Source organism: Equus caballus, chromosome 22 (genome assembly GCF_041296265.1).
Source record: "Equus caballus isolate H_3958 breed thoroughbred chromosome 22, TB-T2T, whole genome shotgun sequence".
NCBI lineage: Eukaryota > Metazoa > Chordata > Mammalia > Perissodactyla > Equidae > Equus > Equus caballus.
The window spans coordinates 24234027-24255651 of NC_091705.1; the positions used below are offsets into that span (position 1 = coordinate 24234027).

General features: G+C 59.3%; 1 protein-coding gene across 8 annotated transcripts in view; it reads right to left on the reverse strand.

Moving 5' to 3' along the window:
* Positions 1-21625, reverse strand: part of NOL4L (nucleolar protein 4 like) — a 125158-nt gene that overhangs the window by 12568 nt on the left and 90965 nt on the right. For 5 of the 8 annotated variants that reach the window (XM_023626315.2, XM_070248034.1, XM_023626316.2 and 2 more), the window contains 2 exons: positions 16718-16859; positions 440-717 (listed from right to left, as the gene is read on the reverse strand). In XM_023626315.2, coding sequence (XP_023482083.1) covers positions 440-717; positions 16718-16859 — 420 coding nt within the window. Of the gene's footprint in view, positions 1-439; positions 718-16717; positions 16860-16989; positions 17099-17149; positions 17643-21625 lie in introns of those variants that run through there. The other 3 variants (XM_023626320.2, XM_023626321.2, XM_070248035.1) reach the window with 3 other exon arrangements.

Here is a 21625-nt window from a genome sequence, read left to right on the forward strand (position 1 = left end):
GTGGCCTCACACAAAGGCCTCATCCTTTTTCTGCACCATCTGTAAAATGGGGACAGGCATGCAGAGCAGCCAGGAAACGTGAGACCCGGGGCCTCTGCTGAACGCGGCCACTCTCTGCTGTTACTCGTGGCAGACTCTGTTCTGGGGGTGGACGGGGACAGGCCACACATCACCCACCAACTCTACTAAGTCAGGGGTCATCAACCCCACTCCTCAGATGTGGACACAGGCTCAGAGGAGTGAGGGCCTTGCTCAGGGTGACACACGGAGTACTCTCCCGTTCCAGAGCCTCCCCAAGAAAGTGACAGCACAGCCGCCACGGCTACCACCCTGGACTTGGTGTCACAACTCCGAGCACAGACAATTTCCTGTCAGCCTCACACGTCCCTGACGCGCAGGAAGAGACGCGCGGCGCAGCGGGGCCTGCAGCCCCACACACCTCAGGGGTGGTCTTCACCCCGTACTTGACGCGGCTCCGCAGTCCGTCCGTGCCGCAGCCGTCCGAGGGGTAGGAAGGCGTGCCAAGTGCTGTGCCTGGCGGGAGCTTGTCGCACAGGTTAATGGGCTGATCCTCGGAGGCGGCGGTGAAGTCCATGGGGGCCACAGCGCCGTTGCCATTCATCTCAGGGAAGGCAGGGTCACCCTGCGTGCTGCTGGACGTGGACGGGTTCAGGGTGGAGGAGCCATTGCCACTGCCACTCTCGGAGGAGGAGTCATCTGGAACAAGAGGTCTGGGCGTGAGGGCACATCCCAGCACCTGCTGTGCCCCAAGACCCCCCGGGCTATCGTGGCCACAGCAGTGACAGGGAGTACCTGCCCAGTGTCACCCTCACAAGCATCCCTGTGTCGGAGGTGAGCACTGCTGTCCCCCTGAGAGGCTCCAAGAGGCTAGCCCTGCCCTAGCCGCAGGTGGGGGCAGGGTCCCTCTGCCAGAAGCTGAGGCCATCAGGAGCGGAGTGGTCGCAGAGTGGGCAGGGTGTGGTGGTCTCCTGCACTCCACACCCACAAACGCCACATCCAGGCTCACGAGAGGCCCGGCTTCGACAGTCTGGAGTGAGCAGCTGCGGCCTCAAGTCCTACCCGGCTGCTGCCTGCCAGGGGCCTCTGGACACCCCAGAGGCTGCTTGGGGCCTGGCCAGCGCCCACCTCTTTCCCTGGCTCCCCACTGCCTTGTCCCTTCAGACGCTCTCCCCACAGAACCCCCTGCCCACAGCAGGCCCTCCAATCTCTCCTTCCATTGCCTGAGGAGGGAGGGATGGCTCCATTGTGACCCCCCCTCCCCCCCTTACCCGCTCCCTCCTGCAAGCAGGCCCAGCCCAATCCTGCAGCCTGTGCACAGACACGGCAACCCCTCCATCTGCCCTCTGTGCATGACCACGTGGCCTTGGACACCGGGAGCCAAGGCTGCAGGGTTTGGGGTCTGCACCTCCTGCACCTCAGTGGGCCATCCTGCTTTCCTGAGGTGACAGTCCAACAAAGCTCTGCCGAGGGCGCCCCCTGCTGCGGAGAGCACAGCATTGCCTGGGGGATCCGGGAAGACAAACTTTAACTACGGGGCTAGACATTTTCAGATAAATTCCAGGGCCCTCTCCCTCACCCCGCCCCAGCCTCCTGCTTGATCAGCGGAGAGCGCAGAGGCTGAAGCCACACTCAAGCTCCCCAGGTCACTGTCAGGTGAGTACCGCGTGGTTGCCGGTTCTGCACCTGCACCCAGAGCGGCTGGGGGAGGGGCGGCCACAGGGAGCCCAGACCGCATCCCAGGCAGCCCCTTCCCCCAGGCCAGGGTCGCACACGACCCCACCCCCAACCTCCCAGTCGGCAGATTATGAAGATTTAGTCCCTGGTGCTGGGCACTGGGCACGCGCGCCTCCGGAGCGTCCCCATGGCGACCGAGCGGCTCTAGCGCCTCAACCAATCGCTGGCCTCCCGCCTGCCCGGGGGCGGGGCCGGGCTGCCCGTCAAGCAGCCCGGGCCCTAGGCAGAGGGGGATGGGAAAGGCCTCGCGCAGCGGCACCCCTCCCCCTCTGCCGGGCTGCCGCAGGTCTCCTGGGCCAAGCCGCCTCTCCTCCTCTCCTCCTCTTCCTCTGGGCAGCCATCGCTCCCTCCATCCTCCTGCAGGGCAGCTCCAGGCTCTGCGGAAACCGCCCCGCAGCTCCACCTTTGCTCAGCTACACCCTAGAGTCCAGGCCTGCGGCCGCGCTACCTCTGGGACCTCCCTGCCCAGCCCCTCTTCCTCTATCACAGATAGGTCTGGTTTTCTTCTGACAGTATCTCCAGCGACTAATCTACATGTTTGTGAAAGGAACAAATTACCCAGCAGTATTTACTGAGCACCTACTACGTGCTGGCGGGGTCCCAGGCTGGGAAATGAAGTAGTGACAACCACCAAGGTCCAGCCTCCTGGGGCAACAGAGCACAGTACAGAACCACAAGGAAAATGAATGGGCCACCAACTGCCCTCCAACTTGCCAAACCACGCTGTTCCCTCCACCCACCCCCAACCAGCCTCCTTGGCTGACCTTCTTCAGCACACCAGCTCCCCTTGGTCACAGTCCTGTCTCCACGCCCCGCTCTTCCAGCACCAGCCTAATCACCACTCTTCTCTTCCCCACAGCCCACTGAATAAGAGTCCAGACTTCTGTCCGGTGTGTTCTTGGTGCTATGACCTCTGCAGCCTCCCCTCAGCCCAGGTCCCACTATACTGGCCACCCTTGTACCTCACTTCTCCAGGCCTCTGCTTGGGCTCTGCTGTCTGCCTGCCCTGTTGCTTCCAGCTCAGTAAACTTTAGTTAACCTGGCTCGGCGCTGCCTCCTCAGAGCAGGCCTCCTTCCTCCGCTGTCCCTAGGAAGGAGGGCCTCACAGCCCCGACCCTGGCAGGTGCCAGCCCCTCCTAGAGATACTTCATGCCTCCTGCACCTGGCCCAGGGGCGGTCCTGAGAGCTGCCCACCTCCCACCAGGGCAGGGCGTGTTCCTGGAGAAGTCCCCACACCTGAGGTTCAGGAGCCTCTGCTGGGACCGAGGAGCTGCAAGGCTGGACAGACAACATACTGGCTCCTGGTCTGAGCGCTTCTTAGCTCCACCAGGTGCCCATTCTTAGCCCACCTTGCAGGTGTGACTTCACACCCGGCACCACCTGTAACAGGCCACTTGCTTGACCTGGGAGGGCCATGTCTTCCTCCTCTGGAAGGAGGGGTTCCTAGGAGGGTCAATGGGCACTACGCCTGGCACACAGGGAGCCAACCATCACTGCCCTCAGCACGGGCCCAGAGGTGGCACCCCAACCACCTGCCTCCCCGACCAGGTTTTCTCCCAGGAGGAAGGACCCCCTTGCCCTGTGCCTCCCCAGGCGTGAGCCCGTAGGAGGCCTGGGTGCTGTGAGGATGCACAGGCAGGTGTTCCTGGGCCCCTCCCAGCTCAGGAGCCCAGGTGGCGGCCCAGACTCTTGAGCTGCCAATGCCCCGGGGCTGTGCACCTGAGCTGCCCAGCCAGGGAGCCACAGGTGCTGGCTGCAGTGGTGGCACCGCCCCCACTCCTCAGATGCCACCCCTGTCTGGTAAGGGAAGGAGCTGGGCAGATGGGACCTGTGAGGCACCAGGCCATGCACTCCAAGTTTTTAGGAGAAAGTAGAAATCTGCACCATTATGTAAATATCCAGATTTTAAAATGTTGTGACTGACTTTCATTGTTTACATTTTGAAAGACTTTGCCAGATAAATAAAACGGGGTCTATCCGTGTGATGGAATATTATTTAGGCATAAAAAGGAATGAAATTCTGATGCATGCTACCACATGGATGAACTGTGAAAACATCACATTAAGTAAAATAAGCCAGGCACGACAGGACAAATATTGCGCGAGTCCGCTTCTACGCAGTCTCCAGCACAGGGACATTCACAGAGACAGGAAATCCAGGAGGGTCACCAGGGGCCGGGGGGGAGGGGGTGTCACTGCTTCATGGATACAGAGTTTCTGTTTAGGGTGATGAAAACTCTATTTTGGAAATAATGGTGCTGATTGCACAACACTGTGCATGTACTTAATGCTCCTGAACTGTATACATAAAAACGGTTAAAATGGCAAATTTTATGTTACACATATTTTACCATAAAAATCCCCCCCAAACAAAACCAAACCTTGAGCAGGCCAGTGGGCCCCAGGAGACAAGCTCCATTCGCCCCCACACCATTTACCACGGGCCAAGCCTCCCCAACATCCACACTGCCCTGGGGGCAGGGAAAGCCAGCCGCACACAGGGCCCACATCAGAGGGACAGAGTCAAAAGATCCTGAGACCCCAATCACGCTGCTAGGGCGCCCTCCACCCGGCTGCTAACCACCTGCCTGCATAGCCAGCCCGGTGCCGCCCGCCCCTGGGGCAGCCTACAGCTGGGGTCCACTTTCTGCTGACGGGAGAGGCCGTGCGTTTTAGGTGGAATGCAGAGGGGCTGTGGAGTGGGATGGATGCCGGCTGTGTCTCCTTGAAAACACCACTTCCCCTCCTTGAGCCTCAGCCTCCTTTCAAGATGGGTGTCATGTCAGTAAAATAGGATTTACATGGTGTAGACAATACCTGGAATAGAGAGTAGGCGCCAAAAAAAAAAAAAAGCCGGTTGCCTCCAGCACGCGCTTTCGCACTTCCTAACACGCCTCCTTCCTACACATGGCTTTCCTGGACTGGAGCGTGGGCTTCTGGGGGCCCCTCAGCCCAGCACGGTGCCAAATCTGAAGTGGGCACAGGGAGGGGAAGAGGGAGAGGCAGCACCTGGAAGATGCTCTTCGTGCCTTCATCCCTTCCTTTCTTGAACATCACTGAGTGTTCAGGCCCGTGCGGGGCACTGGGGACACAGCGGTGAAAAGACGAAGGTGGTTCCTGTCCCAGAGGCTCATGCTCTGGCGAGGAAGACACCTGAGGGTTCAAGAGGAGATTGGGCTCCAAAGAGAGCATTGGGAGCTCTCTGGCCCTTGATCCATGCTCCTCCGACTGCCTCCTGCTCCTCCTCCTCGGGGAAGCCCTCCCTAACTGCAGAGCCTCATTGAGACCCCAGCTCTGGACCCCAGGGTCTGCACTGTGCAGGAGGGAGGCAGGGAAGGCTTTTTGGAAGAAGTAGTCCTTGGAAGAAGCTACAAAAGACAATGCTGAGAAGGCCCTGGAGCGAGGGCTGAAGTGCCCAGAGCCGAGCAGGGGCAGAGGAGCTGCTGGGGGTGGGGGTGGGGGGCTGTATCCATCTACCCGCCCCCTAGGCAGTGGCTGTCATCCGGCCACAGCTGCAGGGACTAAGTTCAAACCCCCAAGTGGAAGCCAGACACTCTTGGCAGTGTCCCCCACTGTCACCCCAGTCCAGCTGTGCTCCGGGCCTTTGCACTTGCCGTCCCCTCTTCTCATGACACTCTGTCCCCAGCTATCTCTCTGGCACATTTCCTCCCCTCCAGGGCTTTACTTAAAGGTGACCTTCTCACTAAGACCTCCCTGCCCAGCCCCCTGCCTCACTCTGACCCCTTTACCTGTTTTTTCCAGAGCACCGATCACCTCCTGACATACTGTGTCTCTGGTTGTGCCCAGCCCCCCATAAGCTGCCCCAGCCCCGCAGACTCAGGGTTGCCAGGGCTGTATTGGGCGGGCCCAGATCACTCCTGCCTCTCCAGAAACCACACCCCTTCCTCTGGTGAGGGCACCCCGAGTCTTCCCGGCTTCCCCACGGTCTGCACCGCCCATCACAGCGATCGGTGATGGGCATCTGACCCAGACAGACCCATGAAAGTGAGTCTGAGGCTTTTGCTGAAATGGTGGGAAGACGACCTCTCCCCCACAGGGGCTGCTCAGCCCACCTGGCAGGGAGGCCACACTGGGGATGCAGGGGACAGGCTGGCACAGACGGATCCCCCCAAATCCATCTGTGCCTAAAGCCAAAGAAGGCCCTCGACTTTCTGGTTATGGGAGCCAGTGATTTCCTTATCACTGAAGCTAGCTGACAGAGGCAGGTTTAAGTCACCACGGGTGTCTGGTTCGCTCTCAGTCATCCACAGTCCTCCCCGGGAGGGGCCGTGGGGCTGGACCCGCCACAAACCCCAGGTCTGTCCTGAGGTGGCTGTAACCACAGGAGAGGCAGCTGCAGGGCCCCACTCCCGGGCCTAGCACAGCACCTGGCCCCGAGAGCGCCCGTCACTGGGGAAAGAGGGGAGAGGGAAACTGCGACAACTTGGGCTGAGGCAAGCTGGGTTCCCATCCCTTTCTAATTCTTTCCTCCTCCCAACCCCCTCCAAAAAGCGTAATTTAAGGGAGACACGGACATGCCCCCAAACCCATGCCCGAACAAGACGGGTGGGCCCAGCTGGGGAGGTGGGTGTGGGGCCTCGCCGTCTCCTGACCTTGGGCACAGCCCGCCTCCTTGGCTCCTCTTATCTGCAGTCCAGGGAGTTGCCGCTGCCGCCCTCTTGGGCTCTGACACTTTATGACTCTGTGAAAGAACCCAGCTGGCCCCACGGGCACCAAGGGCCTGGCACACGGCACATAGGAGATGGGCCTTCCAGGGGTGCAGGCCTCCAGCCACCGCTCTTCGGGCAGGGGCGTGTGCTGGCTGACGCCACCGCAGACCTGGAGCTGGAAGTGACTCTTGTCCCCACCTGGTCCTTATCTGTGCTGCTGTGCCAGGAGGCCCCTCCAGGATGGGCACTCCACCCGAGGCCCAGGACAATGATGGCAGGACAAGACTGCCCCCAACCTGTGACTGTGTGAATTACAGAGAGAAGGGTGCTCCGGGGCAGCAGGGGAGCAGCCGGGGGATGCACCCCTGCTGAACATGTCCACCAAACCAGGCCTCTCAGCTCGGTGCGGGGCAGGACGCAGAGCCCACCACCTGTGCCCGGAATGCCCACGGGCAGGGAAGGACTGCGTGCCCGTCTATTTAACGTGGGGCAATGTGCTGCTATTCAAATGGGGGAATTAGTGATGAATGGGGGAAATTGTTCCTCCCTCTGTCCCGTCTCCAGAAGGAGACAAAAACCCCTTTTACCTCAGCAAACAATGCCCTTATGTGGGCGCCAGTGCCCCACAGCCCGCACAAGCCCAGCTCTGTGAGAGCCGCCAATTGCCACACCGGGCTCTGGGGCCACAGCCAGTGACACCCTCTCCCAGTGGGTGACTCACGCCGGCTCCCAAGGTGGGAAGGTCCATCGTCCCTAGGACCATGGGCCAGGCCTGTGGCCACGCCAGCTCAGCATACCCGGTGCAGGCTGCCTTCTGTGGCCAGAGGTGCGGTTGCTGGAGGCAGTGCCTCCCTCCTTCGTGGGCTTCTGTCACAGCGGCAGCCAGGCAGAGGAGAGGTGGAAGCATCAATAATTCACACACAAAAGAGATGAACCGGGGGAGGAGGAGGGGAGAGTGCTGGAGCCGGCAGCCCCACCATGGGCCGGAGAGTGTGGACACCAGGACGGGCCGCTGGATGTCTGAAGAGCCAGCCCCTTTCTCCTCCTCGGCCACTGCGGCTTTGGGCTGCTGCCTCGGGGCACTGACCATGCTCTGCATTTGGGGTGTGCCCCTCACGTGGGCTGCCCCTGCCTGCTTTGACAAAGGCCAGTGGCCTGGGCCGTGTTTATATGATGCATAGTTCCCAGGAGCACCAGGCTCCTGGCAGGCTACCCTGCTCTTCCTCCCGGAAGGAAGGAAGGGGGAGGGCTCCAGGGTCAAACGGGGGACACTGAGGAGCTGGGCAAGGCAGTACCACTGGGATCCCACCATCCTGGGTGATGGGGACACACTGGGAGCCTGCCCTGCCATCTGGCCTTCAGGCCCTGGCTGCCCGCCTAGCTGCCCCTCCTGAGCACCCCGCTCCAGCCCTGTGGTTCCACCCAGCAGCCTGGCCGGGGCCCTGCTTCCTATCAGGGCTCCACTCTTACCTCTAATGCCACCAGCCCAGGGACACGGGCACCTCTATCCCACAGCACCCGCCTTCCTGCCCGACCTTTGGTGACACATCCCTTAAGCAGGTGCCAGCAGAGTCTAGGGCCCTCAGAGTCTAGAGCAGCACGGTCCAATCGAAAGAGAATGTGAGCCACATCGGGAATTTTCAATTTTCTAGCAGCCACATATTTTAAAAAGTGAAAAGAAACAGGTGGGTTGAATTTTAATAATCTATTTTATTTAACCCAATATATCCAAAATATTACCATTTCAACAAGTAATCAATACTGTATTAAAACTGACATATTTTACATTCTTTTTTTATACTAAGTCCCTGAAACTTAGCGTGTGCTTTACATTCAGCACACCTCAATGTGCCTGAGTTCCTTCCAGCAGCCGTCTGTGGCTACCGTATTAGACAGCACAGACCTAGATTTTCATGAGTTTCCCCTAAAACTGAAATCATTTCTCTCAGTGCAGGGACTCAGGGGTCCTGGGCCCTGGAGGGGTGTCCAAGACGAAGATGACAGTTCAGGTCTTGGGGCAGGTGGTCTGAGTTGGGTGCAGGACTGGCGGCAGGGCACTGGGGACAGGCGCCACCTTCGGTGGGGTGGACATCAAGTGTGTGTCAGGCACTGGGCACGCTCATCATGCCTGATTTGCACAACCACTGCCTCCAGCAGTCATCAGAGGAGAACCAGAGGCTCCCGGGGCCAGTCACTGGCTGACCCACGGCACGAGCGGCAGAGCCCACACGGGCCCCAGGGCTGCCTGACTCCCCAGAGCACCCGCCCCTGGTGCTCTTCTCTAGGCCTCAGTTTGCCCTTCTGTACTATGGGACAGCCTCCCACCCCTGCAACAGCCCCCCTTCCGGCAGCCCCTCCCCCAACACACACTGGCCAAACACGTCCAGGGGAAACCACTCCCAACAGGAGCCGCCAGAGTCTGTGTCCTCCCGGGCCTGACATTCTCCCCGGCCCCACCCTCCAGGCCAAGCAGCGAGAAGTCAAGGCTGATTCCATGTGCAAAAGCTCTAGCTGAGATGCCCACTGCACCGCCCCCCAAAACAAATCCTGTGTCCTAGAGCAAACAGAGCCACTTGAGGCGACTGTGTGTGCGCGAATGACTCACGGGACAGGGCCCGGGCCCCAGAGCCTGTGCAGGCCCTCCGCCAGCCCTCCCGGAAGCCGGTCTGGGTTCGGTGCATCCCAGTCCTTAGGTCAGAGCGATGACGCCAGCGTGGCCCCAGTCACTTCCTGGTTCCTAGGAAAGTCGCCCTTGGACAGGCTCGAGGTGGCAAAGCCTCTCCTGTACCCCTCCCTCCCAGGCCTCTTCTCCAGCACAGCAGAACCTGCCTCCACAGAGGGTCAATAGGAAGCCAGGTCTACATGTGTCCTGGGCTGAGGGTGGCTCTGACTTCCACGATGGCCCAGCAGGCCCAGGCTAATCTCCTAGGTATGTGTGGAGCCTGCCGCTCCCTTTCTCAGCAGGTGAGCCTCACCTCCTCAGGCCCCGGAGCTTGTCTTGCCCTAATGTCCTCACCAGGCGTCTGGGGCCTGTGGGTGCCTAAGACCCCAACAGCCTGTACAAGGCCAGGGCTGTGCCGGCCCAGCCTGCTCCTGGGATAAAGGGATCTCTCGGTGCTGTCTCCCAGCTTTTCTCACCCCTCGGAGGCCAGAGGCCGGGACAGCTCAGCATTGTCTGTGCCGCCTGCAGCCGAGCTGATGATGGACACTTTCCTGTGACCTGGGACTGCCAGGGTGGCCCACAGCCAATCCCTGGAAGGGCTTGGGCCCCCGTTCTCTGCTCCTGGGGGGAAGGGAGGGCAAGAGGCCATCCAGTGTGGATGTTTCGAGCCTTGAAAAGGAGCAAATACCTCTTGCTCTAGAAGGGGGTGGGGAGGAGGGGGTGACCTGTAGCCGGAGAATGAGGCCCAGAGGCAGTTTCTAGCCTCATCGGAGGTAAACAGGATAAGGGATGGACAGGGTGGGGATCAGCAGGTGTCGGGGAGAGAAGGCTCAGTTCAAAGGCCCACTGCAGGAAAAGTCCCTCAGAAGCCATCCCAGGGAGGGCACAGAGAAGGGGCCACAATCCTCCTCCCATGTGACAGTGACCAGGGCAGATGTCCAACCACAAGTGTCACATCCATGAGGGGTTGGCTGCAGCAGGCCGTGGAGCTGCCTCCCAGGGGTGAGCCCATGGGAGGGTGGGCAGCATGCGCAGAGAACACCAGAAGTGGCCACGGCTCAGGGGTAATTCAGGTGACCGTTTCTGAGCCCATGCAGCCTGGCCCCAACTCCCACTCGCCCCTCCCCACTAGCAGTAAGGCCTCCTGCCCATTTCCTTGCAGAACAACTTCTCCCCCTGGCCGGGGACGCCCTGTGGCACCCTCGGGGCCCAGCACAGTGGCTGGCACACAGGAAGTAAGCTGCCGCCCAGGTGCCTTCTCCTTGGACAGCGGAACCAACTCGCAGCTGCCCACTCAGCTGCCCACCAGTGTGGGAGCCTGGGACACGTCTGGAGTTTGCCAGACCAAGGAGCAGGATCTTCGGAGACTCAGGGTCCCTTCACAGGACCTGGCACGTGCGGGTGGGGAGTGGGACAGGAACCCAGGAGATGCCAGGACCAGCTGTGAGCACCTGGGCCCTCACAGCCCAGCTCCCTTTCCAAAGAAGCAAGACTTTGGTGGCTGAGAGCAGGGGCGAGGGGTGCTGGTATGATGTTGTAAAGAAAGCTGCGGTCAAAACCCCACAGGGCTCAGTGGGCAGAGGGGACCAAGAGAGATCTGAATGGATGAAGAGACAGGGCCGGACCCAGTAGGTCTAGTGAAGGGTCCAGAGAATGTGGGAGAGGTGAGGAGGAAGTCTTTCAAGGGAGGCCCCTGACACACTTACAGTCCCGCAGTCTGGTTATGCCAGGTGGCCACAGACCCCAGCCTCCAGACCTCCAGCACAGTCTCCTGCACCAGCCTGGCCCCCTAAGAGGAAGCGATCCCGTAACACCATTCACCGAGCCTTCCCTGCCCGAGGCGTGTGCCGAGCCCTGTCCACGCGTCATCCCATCCTCCACAGCTCGGTAGGGTGGGTGCCGCATTATCGCCCCACTGTCCAGTGAGGGGAGGTGATCTGCTCCGGGCCGCACGGTGAGGAGGGAGTGGAGGCAGTATCTGAGCCTGGGTCGGGTAGCAGGGCTGGGGCCTGCACATTTCCCCTGCAGACCCACCCTGCAGAGAGCAGGGGACAGCACACAGGGGAGAGGCCTGGCTGGGTGAGGCAAAGAGAGGCAGCACCATTGTAAATATTGAGCCCTGGCAAGCAAGTCACACACCTGCTCCCAGGTGACCGCCCTACACCCAGTTTGCATTTCTGCATAGTGCAGGGCCCCACCCGAGGGCAACACAAGCCAGAAGGCAGGAAGCCTTGGTCATCTCACAAAGAGCTCCCGAGCACACACCAGGGTTAATGGTCACAGTCACCCAGGCCATGCTACAGGCAGAAGCTGGGAATCAGAGAGTGAACCACTTGTTTAAGACCGCACGGCAGGGACAGGGCAGGCCAGGGCCGCTCAGGAGATCCACAGCAGAGTGACAGGGCCTGCCTGCAGGGAGCCACGTCCAGTGGAGACCCCAGGCCCACAGAGGCGGCCCCACCTCTCTCCATCCTCCTGGAACGCTTGCATGCCAGACTCTCGTAGGGCGGCCTGGTGGTAGCCTCCCTGCCCCATCTCTCCTGGTTGGAGCTTGGGGTCATAGGGAGCTTCTGGAGACATGCAACCCAGGAAACCCCCAGCCCTGTCATTTGGCATCTCCCTCCCTTCCCAGCCTCCTCCTGACACACTGCCTGAGCTCCCCAGGCCACTCTACCTAACTTCAACCCCACTCCAAATATAGCCTCTCCAAGAGGCTTTCACTGGTCCCCGTCTCCACCACTGGTAACTCAACAGCCATTTGTGGAGCCGCTGCTCCATGGTAGGGGCTGGAGATAAAGCCCAGAAGAGAACACTCAGGCCTGGGCAGGGGTTGGCCCTCAGGATGCTCCCTGTGGTACTGTCTGTAGTAACAAGAGAGGGGGACTTGAATGTCCTTCCCCAGGAATGGCCCAAATGCTGGCTCTGGAGTCAGACAGACCCTCATGGTCGCTTGTGGTCTGGGCAAGTTACTTCCGCCTCTGCAGGAAAGGCACAGTCATAGCTCTGAGCTCACAGGGTGGGAGTCACCCTGTCACCAGCTCAGGGTTGAGCACAGAGCAGGCTCAGGAATGGGGCCTCCAGTTATTGGGATGACTGGACAACCTTTAAAGATGGCACATCATTGATGGGGGAGAGGTAAATGACACTATGTGGGAAAAACAGTAGCTGCTACATTACACTGTCCACCCCCTTTTTTTCTTTAAGGAAATGAGACTGATGATATGCACATTAAAGACTGAGAAGAGGGGCTGGCCCCGTGGCCGAGCGGTTAAGTTCGCGCGCTCCGCTGCACGCGACCCAGTGTTTCGTTGGTTCGAATCCTGGGCGCGGACATGACACTGCTCATCAAACCACGCTGAGGCAGCGTCCCACATGCCACAACTAGAAGGACCCACAACAAAGAATATACAACTATGTACTGGGGGGCTGTGGGGAGAAAAAGGAAAAAATAAAATCTTTAAAAAAAAAAAAAAAAAAAAAAAAAAAAAAAAGACTGAGAAGAATATGCCCCAAACATTGGTATTGATTTTCATTTTTTTTGCCCCTCTGTTTTTTCTAAATTTTCTACAATGACTGTAATACTTGTGAAATAAGGCGGAAAATAAGATCCACTTCTACGAAGACACACTGCCTGCCCTCAGACAGCTCGCACCTGTCTCTCAGACTACAGGTCCCCCAAAGCAGGGCCGGGCTCATCATCCACGCACGCAAGTGACGGCGGCTAAGCATTTGCACGACAAAACTGAGGACAAGCCTGAAAGAAGCCAAGCCTTAAGCCAGGACCCTCAACACCTTTGTCCGGCCTCGTGACATAGCGATGGGCACTGGAGAGGCAGCTCCAGACCTTACGGTCTGCGGGCAGGAAGTGCTGACACCATGTCCCTGGAGGGAGGGAACTCTGAGGTCCAGGGGTCTCACAGGCCCAAGGTTGGAGGAGCCATCTCTCAGAGGCACAAGCAAGAGGCCCTGAGATGCCCCAGGACGCCACACAGCTCCTGCCCAGAAACCCCCAAGGACCCTGCAGGAAGACGGAAGCAGGACCCTGGGCTCTCCCCTGATGCTGGTTTCCTGTCTACCCAGGAGGTGAGTAATGTCCGCTCCCCACCCCCATGCATCCCTTCTGAAGCCAGGCCTCACATTTTCCGCTCAGGAAGGGGCAGAGCAAGAGGCCTGGGGAAGCACATCAAGGGGAAATGAAAGGAGGGGCCCTCGCCTGGCCCTGCCTGCCGTGGTTGGGACCCCGAGAAGCCAATGCTGTGAGTGTGCAGGGAGAACCTCCTCTGGTTCCCAGGCTCCCCCGCCATCTTCTGGGGACCCTCACACATGGCCTCGACGCCTGCCAAAGAGGAAAGGGGAGGGGAGCAGCCTCCGCACCCCCTCCTGACTCTGGCCAGATCCTTGGAATTCTCTCCCTGATGCAGTTTCCTCCCATGGGATGGGACCTGAGCGATGCGCCCCAGGTGAAGGAGCACTGGGTGAGCAGTGCTCCCCGGCCAAGCACCCACTGCTGTGATGTCAGGGAGCCAGGAACAGGACCCGTAAAAGAGATCTGTGAAGTGAGGTCCCGCAGGCTGTGCATGGAGGGCTTGGGGACAAGCGCACCACATTGTTTCAGAGCAAGCACACTCCCACTCCTGGTAAACCTCAGAGACAAGCTCCCGGGAGTGAGAGCTGGCCTGCGGAAAATTCATTCCTGGTCTCAGCCGTCGGACCTACCCTGCCAAGGCCCAGCCTTCATCTGCCTCTGCTAAAACTTGAAAAAGGAGGAGGAGGAAGAGGAGGGTCCCAAAGCATCCACCAACATGTGTGAATCTGTCCAAACTGCTTGGCTTCTTGAAATGCTTCTGGACTGCATCCCTGGCCAGCAGGGTGGGATGCTTCCCAGCACAGCCTTGGGAGTCCCCACACTTTCTGGCTAAGGGAAAAGATTCAGGTGCCGAGACTGGGGGGTGTCCTCAGGAACAAAGAACCCAACTTGTCCCCAGCAAGGGGTGGGCCTACATCCCCTCCAGATGGTGTGCTCGGGGTAGGTCTCAATAAACATTTGTTCCTTTATTCATTCAGGTGACAAATATTCAGCAGGCCCCTGTAACATGTCAGGCATGCAGCCAGAGTCACTGGGGACAGAGCAGAGAGCAAGATGGACATGGTCCTCATCTCACAGAGCTCACAGTGGGGGCCTCAGACATCATCTTTCCAACTTGCCACTTCCACGGAGGACTGAGGGCCAGAGACGGCACACCAAGCCACCTTGGGGCTTGGTGGGGTTGGGGAAGCTTCTGGATGAAAGCACATGTGCAGGGAGTGGAGACCATGGAGGGCTATGGCTGGGTGCAGAGAGCAGGGTCAAACAGAGCCCCTGCTTGGCCTGTCCCCACCCAGTCCTTCATTAACAACAGGGGACATGAGAAACCCCTGAAACCACTGATGGTTTCTCACTGACTCACTGATGGGAGCAGGTTCTCAGCTCGTGTCTGCACTGGAAGCACCTCCAGAGAGGGGAGCATGCCATGGTGGGGGCTGGAGGGCTGGATGGGGACTCCAGTTCCCCTTGGGGACCCAGTGCTTGGGATAGACATGGTGGTCACCAACAGATCTAGGACCAGAAGGGGCAGCAGAGACCAGGCCAGCCAATCTCTCAAGGCCTGCGACCCCCTGCACTGGGTCTAGGTCAGCCTCTGGCCAGCACATCAGCCCACAGCCTCCAGACACAGTCTCTGATTAAATAATTAAATTGATGGTATCATGGTCGACACCATCCTCCCTGTCTCCAGCTCTGGCTGCCCGCCCTGATAAACACCCCTGTCCTGTCAGCAGGCCAGCCTGCCTCAGCCCCAGCACCCATGGCCAGGAGGGACCTGGGTGGGGGATATGCATGATGACACCCAGGTCGGCTACCTCACTGGGCTCCCGTGGGTCCAGCTGCAGGACATGCTGACCCCACCAGCCTCACTGCTTCTCTCAGCTTCATCTTCATGATCAGCCAACCTCCAGGTGACAGGGCAACTGATGCTGAGGAAGCCCCACGACCCCACGGAAACACTCCCTTCTGCTCCCTGACCCTGGAGGCCCCCCAAATCACCAAATCTCCCTGGGAAGTGTCTTAGACAGAGATCAGACTCCCAAAGGGTGGCTGTGAGCAACAATAACACAAGACTTTTTCAAGAATGAGTTGGGGGAATATGGCCCCCATCCAATCCTACTAATAAGGCTTTAAAAGAAAAATGTTCTGAATCCTTCCTGGGAAGGTATAACCTAGGGCCCTTGGCTGAGCTTTGCTGGCATGGCCCTTGGTGTGGCCTTGGGTGTGGCCCTCCCCTGGCTCAGATGAGGCGGAAGGTCAGCTGCCGGGCACGTCCCAACCCCAGGGCCCCCAGCAGCATGTGGCTGCCCCCCCCGGGTCCCCATCCCGTGGGAGCGCTGGAAGCCAGTACTGCTCTGGGAGGCTCGCAGCACGAGGGGGTCTTGCTGACCTCACGAGGCATCAGATACAAAAGCCTTTTCTTTCCCAGCAGCCTCGCACCCCACTCCTCACAGAACCACCCCCTGGACTCCCCAGCCCCTGGCCCAGCCACCCCAGCTGCCTCCAGGTTGCGTCTCCTCCCAGACAAAGCCGGCCTCAGCCCGCAAGAGCAGTCGGGAGGCAGGCGCCCGGCTTCTGCCATGGAGACGAACTTTGACCCAAACTGTGAGGCTCCTACCCCTTATTTACTCTTTAAGGCTAACCCGTTTCACAGAGTTAACATTACACCCCCTTTTAACCCTGCACCTCCCTCCAGCATTCCAGGCCCCGACCTTCGACCCCTCCTAATTGCCAGCTCTACACCCCAGTTCTCTGAGGCCCGGCTCCGGCTCATCCCCCACACCCGATCACCTTCTCCCGGGAAATCAGGCCCAGCCAGGGACGCTCTAACCACAGGTACCACCCCTGGCCCAGAACTGCATCTGACTGAGGCAGTGCTGGAGCCCCGGAGCCCAGCCCCCCGGGGAAGCTCCATGCAAGAGCTCTGGAGTGGACGTCTGGGATCTGACCTCTGACCCCAACTCTCCCACCCCAAGAAGGAAGCCTCTGTTTCAAGGGAGGTTGGAGGAGAATGCCTGGCAGGCCCTGGAGGACGGTGGGGCCGGGCCTACAGACCAGTCTGGACAGCTCCTCCGCCGAACCACGGCTCACCCTGAGGGGCCGGGGGCACACACATGGACAAGTGCACCACCTGCTCACTCACAGGTGAGGGACCCTGTCCTACAGCCTCAAGTCAACGCCGCAGAAGCCCAGCTCCTGTTTTCATCACTGGGGAGCTCGATTGTTCTGGGTCAGGCACACTGTTAACCTTCCCGGACCTGAATCGTGACCACATGGAAATCCATATCCCGCCAGCCCCTGAGCATCAGTGCAAACAAACAAGCATGGCCCGCCAGGCCACCAGTCACCACACCCCCCCGCCCCAAGAGCTCTGTCCAGGCATCTCTAGGGGAACGACCTGCTCTCTCTGGAACCAGGGGCCGGGGCCCTGGGGCCCACAGAGATGCTGAGAACGCCACCCCTAGAGGCCCCACCATCCCAGATTCCTAGGCACGGGCAGGTGGGCAGGTGCAGCCCCTCCCCCACCGGCCCCCAAGGGACACTCACCGTCCTCTTGGCTGTGGAGGTTCTGCGGGCTCCGCATCCTCTCGTCCTGACTGGGACTCAGGCTGGAGGCCAGGTGTGGGTCAGCTGACATCCATGTGGAGTCGTTCATATCAAAATCTTCACTGCTCACAGAAGTTTCATCCTGATCAGGGACAAAGAAGGTAGGTGTTCAACAGTGACAGGCTCTCCACAGCCCCGAGGCCACATTTTGGGTGAACCCCAGGGCCCATGGCATTTGGAAGTGCCCCAAAGGCCACAGGGAGACCCCAAACCTTGCAGTGGGGGCTGGCTGGCTCCCCCTGCCCCCCGTGGCAGTGGCTCAGGCTCTGGTTCCTGTCGGAAGCCAGGGCTGAGGGCCGGCACTGTCTGTAATTGAAGACAATTATGAGGTCTTGCATCCTGTAGGGGCGGATGGCAGGGCCCGGCTCTTACCCTTGTGAGCCAAGGTTGAAACAAGCCCTGTAAACAAGGGCCACCGCTCCCTGCTCCCTGCCCACAGCCCTGGAAGAGGGCTCACTCCACACAGGGCCAGGCGGCCAGAAGTGGGTAGCAGGACATGCTGGGCACCACCGCTGCCAAGGCGATCGCCCCCACCAGGGCTGCTTCCCTGACTCCCGTGGAGCATGCATGGAATTCCTTTCTCCCACTCCCCCAGCCCAGAGGACATTTCTGTCTTCCTCCTTCCGAACCTTTGCTGTGCTTCAAAGATATGCTCTTGGGTAGCTTCCAGCACTGAAAAGGCCAGCCCCAGAAGTGCAGAGAAGGAAGGGGGTGGGGCAGGCGAGGGTTAGGATCAGACCGCAAAGGGGGTTCGGCTCAAGGGCCTGGGGGGCCGCCAGGGCCTTCCAAACAGCCGGAGGGCCTGCTGGGGAGGACCACGCCTGCCTCGTCTCCCTCGCTGGCTTCAGTGAGCCCTTGGCCAGTCATCCGGGAACCCCCGGGGCGGGGCCCCTTCACTCCAGCCCTCCAGTGGCAAAGGACCCCACCTCCTTCTGGCCCAGCCTCTTTCAGCAGGAGCAGCAACTGTGTTTGGGAGCTGGCTGTAAAACGCCAAGAAAGATGACCCAGCAGCTCCCACACCCCGGTGCTCCTGCCTTGCCCCCTCCCCTCTCCCCTCCGACAAGATACAATGGCCTCTGTGGGCCCCCAGTGAGGACCTCTGGCAGAGTGCACCCCCCCCAAATCCTCCCTCCAGGGCCCCTCACAGAGGTCTCTTTTATAGTGAGCAAACACACTTTGGTTTGAACTTTCTTGGGCTGCTGTCCCTGAGGCAGACACATCTGCTCTCCAAGTGCTAGGGAGCCAGCCCGGATTACCCTCCACTCCCTCCCCCACCGCGCCCGGCTGGCAGGGAGTTTCCTGGAATTTACAGCTTCTGTACAGCACGAGTGTGTACCCTCTGCAGCTGAACCCAGAGGACGCAAGCTGGGCCAGGACGCAGGCTCTGCCCAGCCCAGGGGTCCCCACGCGCCACACCCAGAGCCTTGTGTGCTTGGGGGACAGAGACCACGTGTCCTCTTGTGCCCTCTCCCCCCACCCCACACACACACACACACACACACACGTGCACTCACTCTGCCTCCCTCCCGTGGGCCGCCCGGCTCCTTACACACAAGCACATCCACCCACAGTCTTCTTTGGGTGGAAGTGTGCTCACATGCATTCACTCAGGCTGTTTTCTCACGCCCGGAGGGACACACACGTGTCCAAAAGGTTCTCTCTGCACAAAGGGACAACTAAACTCTCCCCTGCACTAACAGGACAGAACCCGAGAGCGGGGAGAAGGACTCTCAGAGGTGTAGAGCCCACCCAGGCTCTGGGGGCCAGGACGCGGGCCTCCTCACTGAGGCCCAGGGGACACTGTGCTCAGGGTACAACCGCAGCTATGGCTGAGGCAGGAAGGCCCTCTCCTGGCTCGTGGGTATTGCTAAAACACTCAGTTCAAAAGCCTGAGTATTCTAACAACGTCCGGAAGCACCGCCTATTCAAAACGCTCCATCCATTCATTCAACAAGCATTCACTCAACACCTGCGAGGAGGCAAGCGCAGCTCTAGGTGCTGGGAAATTCAGCTGAGGACAAGACAAAGCCCTGGCCTTCCTGGGGCTCACTGTCCAGTGGGGAGATGGACAATCAGCAGAAAAACATGTAACAGCGGCAGTGATGAGGGCTACGAAGCAGAACAAGGCAGAGTAAGAGAGAGGGACCTGCAGGGCTGTGTTGGCCAGGGGGCCAAGAAGGGCCTCACTGTTAGGGAGCACCCAAGCAGAGGCTGCAGGACGTGTGGGGGTCTATGAAGGGAGAGTTCGGGCACCAGGACTTGCTGGCGGGTGTGAGGAGTTGCCAGGAGGCTGCTGTGGCCAGGGGTACGTGAGCTGGGGGCAGTGAAGCCACATGGGAATGTCTCCTTCCAAGGCGCACGTAACCCCGGGCAGGGCTGTCTCAGGTCTGTGGAGTGTTCCACTAAATGCACAGTTCTCACTGAGGAGCCTCTGGCTGCATCAGTGAAGGCTCCCACACTCCAGCCTCACTCGGCCAAGTTTAAAACAGTAATGACAGAAGCCAAAGGTTATCAAGCACCAAGTGCTCCCGTGAGATCATCCCATTCCACCCCCACCACAGGTACAGCTATCAGCCCTATTCTACAGATAAGGAAACTGAGGCTCCAAGGGCTTAGGCATTTGCCCAAGGTCACGAGCTAACAGGTGGCAGAGCCAGATGTGTGTGATCCTGAGGCCCAGACACACCCTGCTGGGTCCCTCCTCCACGCCTCTGCTGGCACTGTCCCTCTCACCTGGCATGCCCACTCTACGGGGCGCTCCACGACCCGGATCCCAAACGTACACGCTCCCTTCTCCATCAGCTCCAGCTCAGGCTCCGTCCTTCCTCGCACACCATCTCTCCGCCCGGACCATCGGACCGGCAGGCAGCCAGCCACAGACCCCTCAGCTGTAGCATGTCAACACACTGTGGATCTCTGCCCTGTCTTTCCCCAGAAAACCTTAAGTCCTCCCAAGAGTGGGGACCAGGCTGTATGTTCTCTGGACCCCCCACAAGGCCAGCGAGACTCGTTGAATTGGCTGAGTTGCCTGGCATGATACTGGTGTTTAATGAGGATGTGGCATTAGCTTGACAATTAAGGACTTGGTCCCATGGCACATGGTTCTTGAACGGAGACCATATGAAACCCGGACCCTGGCTGGCAGGCTGGCAGCAATGTGTGGCCTTGCAGCCTCCCTCCTGCAGCTGCCAGCCACCCCATGTAGCGCCGAGGGTTTCTCTGCCTCAGATCACTTAACTGTCCACCAAAATGACCCCCTTCTACCCCTCCCTGCCCTAACAGGTCCAGCTGGGAAGAGGTGGGCCAAATTTTACTTTGAATCGCAATCAGCGGCTAGAAAAGCATCCAGTGCCCACACACAAGCGGCTTTGGGGCAAGAGTTCTATGAGATTTCCTCCCAACAGCTCCATAAAAAAAGCAGGCACCCCCTGTCAGGCCTAGCTCCAGATCTGGCACCTGCCCCTCGGAGACCTGCCCCAGCTGCCCAAGGGCACCACAGCTGGGATCGGAACCCAGGCGGTCTGTGCCCACAGCCCACATCACAGTGCCACCACCCCAAGGCGCCGCCTCACCACACTTCCTCCCTTCAATCGAAAGAACCAGATTCCTTAACGACAAAGCATCTCAAGAGGGGACTGAAAGAGAACTCACGGGAGATGAAGCTATATTTACACACACACCCACACACACGCCCGCTCACTCTCGCGTGCGTTTATTGGGCATCTACTATGTGCTGGTGACACAGATGACTAGGGAAGGGATCCCTTCCTCCAAGACCTCGTTATCCTATGAAAGGAGACCAGCTAAAAAAGCTGACCCGCATCTAAGTGCTGAGAGAGAAGGGGGTGGTGGAACCCCGTCCCTGGTTATCTACTGACGAGATGGAAGGGTTCTGCCACGTGAATCCCCGCTTCGTGGTCAGTGGTTCTAAGATTTTGATACTACTGCTACAGCAACTTTTTTAAAGTGGGAAATCAAGTCTATTAAACCTAACAAAAAAAAAAAGAGAGAAAACACTGAGTAAGTTCCGATCAAATTCACACAGACAGCTTCCACCCCTCACTTTCAGGGCTGACCTGGGAGAGGCTTCCCAAGACCCCTTTGCACCCCACCTGCCAGAGGAGAGCCCCCAGCTCAGAGGGCCGACTGTAACTGCACCCAGCCACAGCGAGCCCGGGCTCCAGGAGCCGGCTAATTAACCAGGCAATTAGCAGCACACACAGTTCAGAGCTCATCAACCACAGTGCAGAGGGGGAAACACATGCAAGTCCAGAGGGACCTGCAAGAGGCGGCCAGGGCAGGTTGGCGGTGGCAGGGCCTCAGGCCTGTGCCTGGACCTAGGGTGCTCCCCGTGCTCACCCAGAGGTCACAAGGCGGGCACTTCTTGCTTTTGCCTTCTGGAATCTCAAGGGAATTTGGTCTACTAATTTCTCTCTCTCTGTAAACAAACTTCAATGAAATTTTCATTAGAGAATAAAAGAGCGTGCAATCCATTACTTTTGGGGCCCCCTCCCCCTCCAACTCCACGTGACCGGCCAGCCAGCTGCCCCTGGCTCCTCTTACCTCTGCCCTTGGATACCCTGAAGCCTGCAGCCTTGCCCACCTGTCGATAAAGTCCACCATTTATTCGGTACCAAAGGGCCTGAGCCATTGTGGGTCACAGGGTGAGAGGGCCAAGTGCCCTTCTGAAAAGGGACCTCAAGAGTTTGGGGGGAGGTCAGGCAGGCAGCACCCAGCCAGCCCCTGGGACACACCCCAATCTGGGAGCCCTGACTCTGGGCAGAAGGAGAAGAGCCGACCAGACCCTCCCTGCTCTTATCTGCAGTCCAAAATTCATGGGCAGGTTCA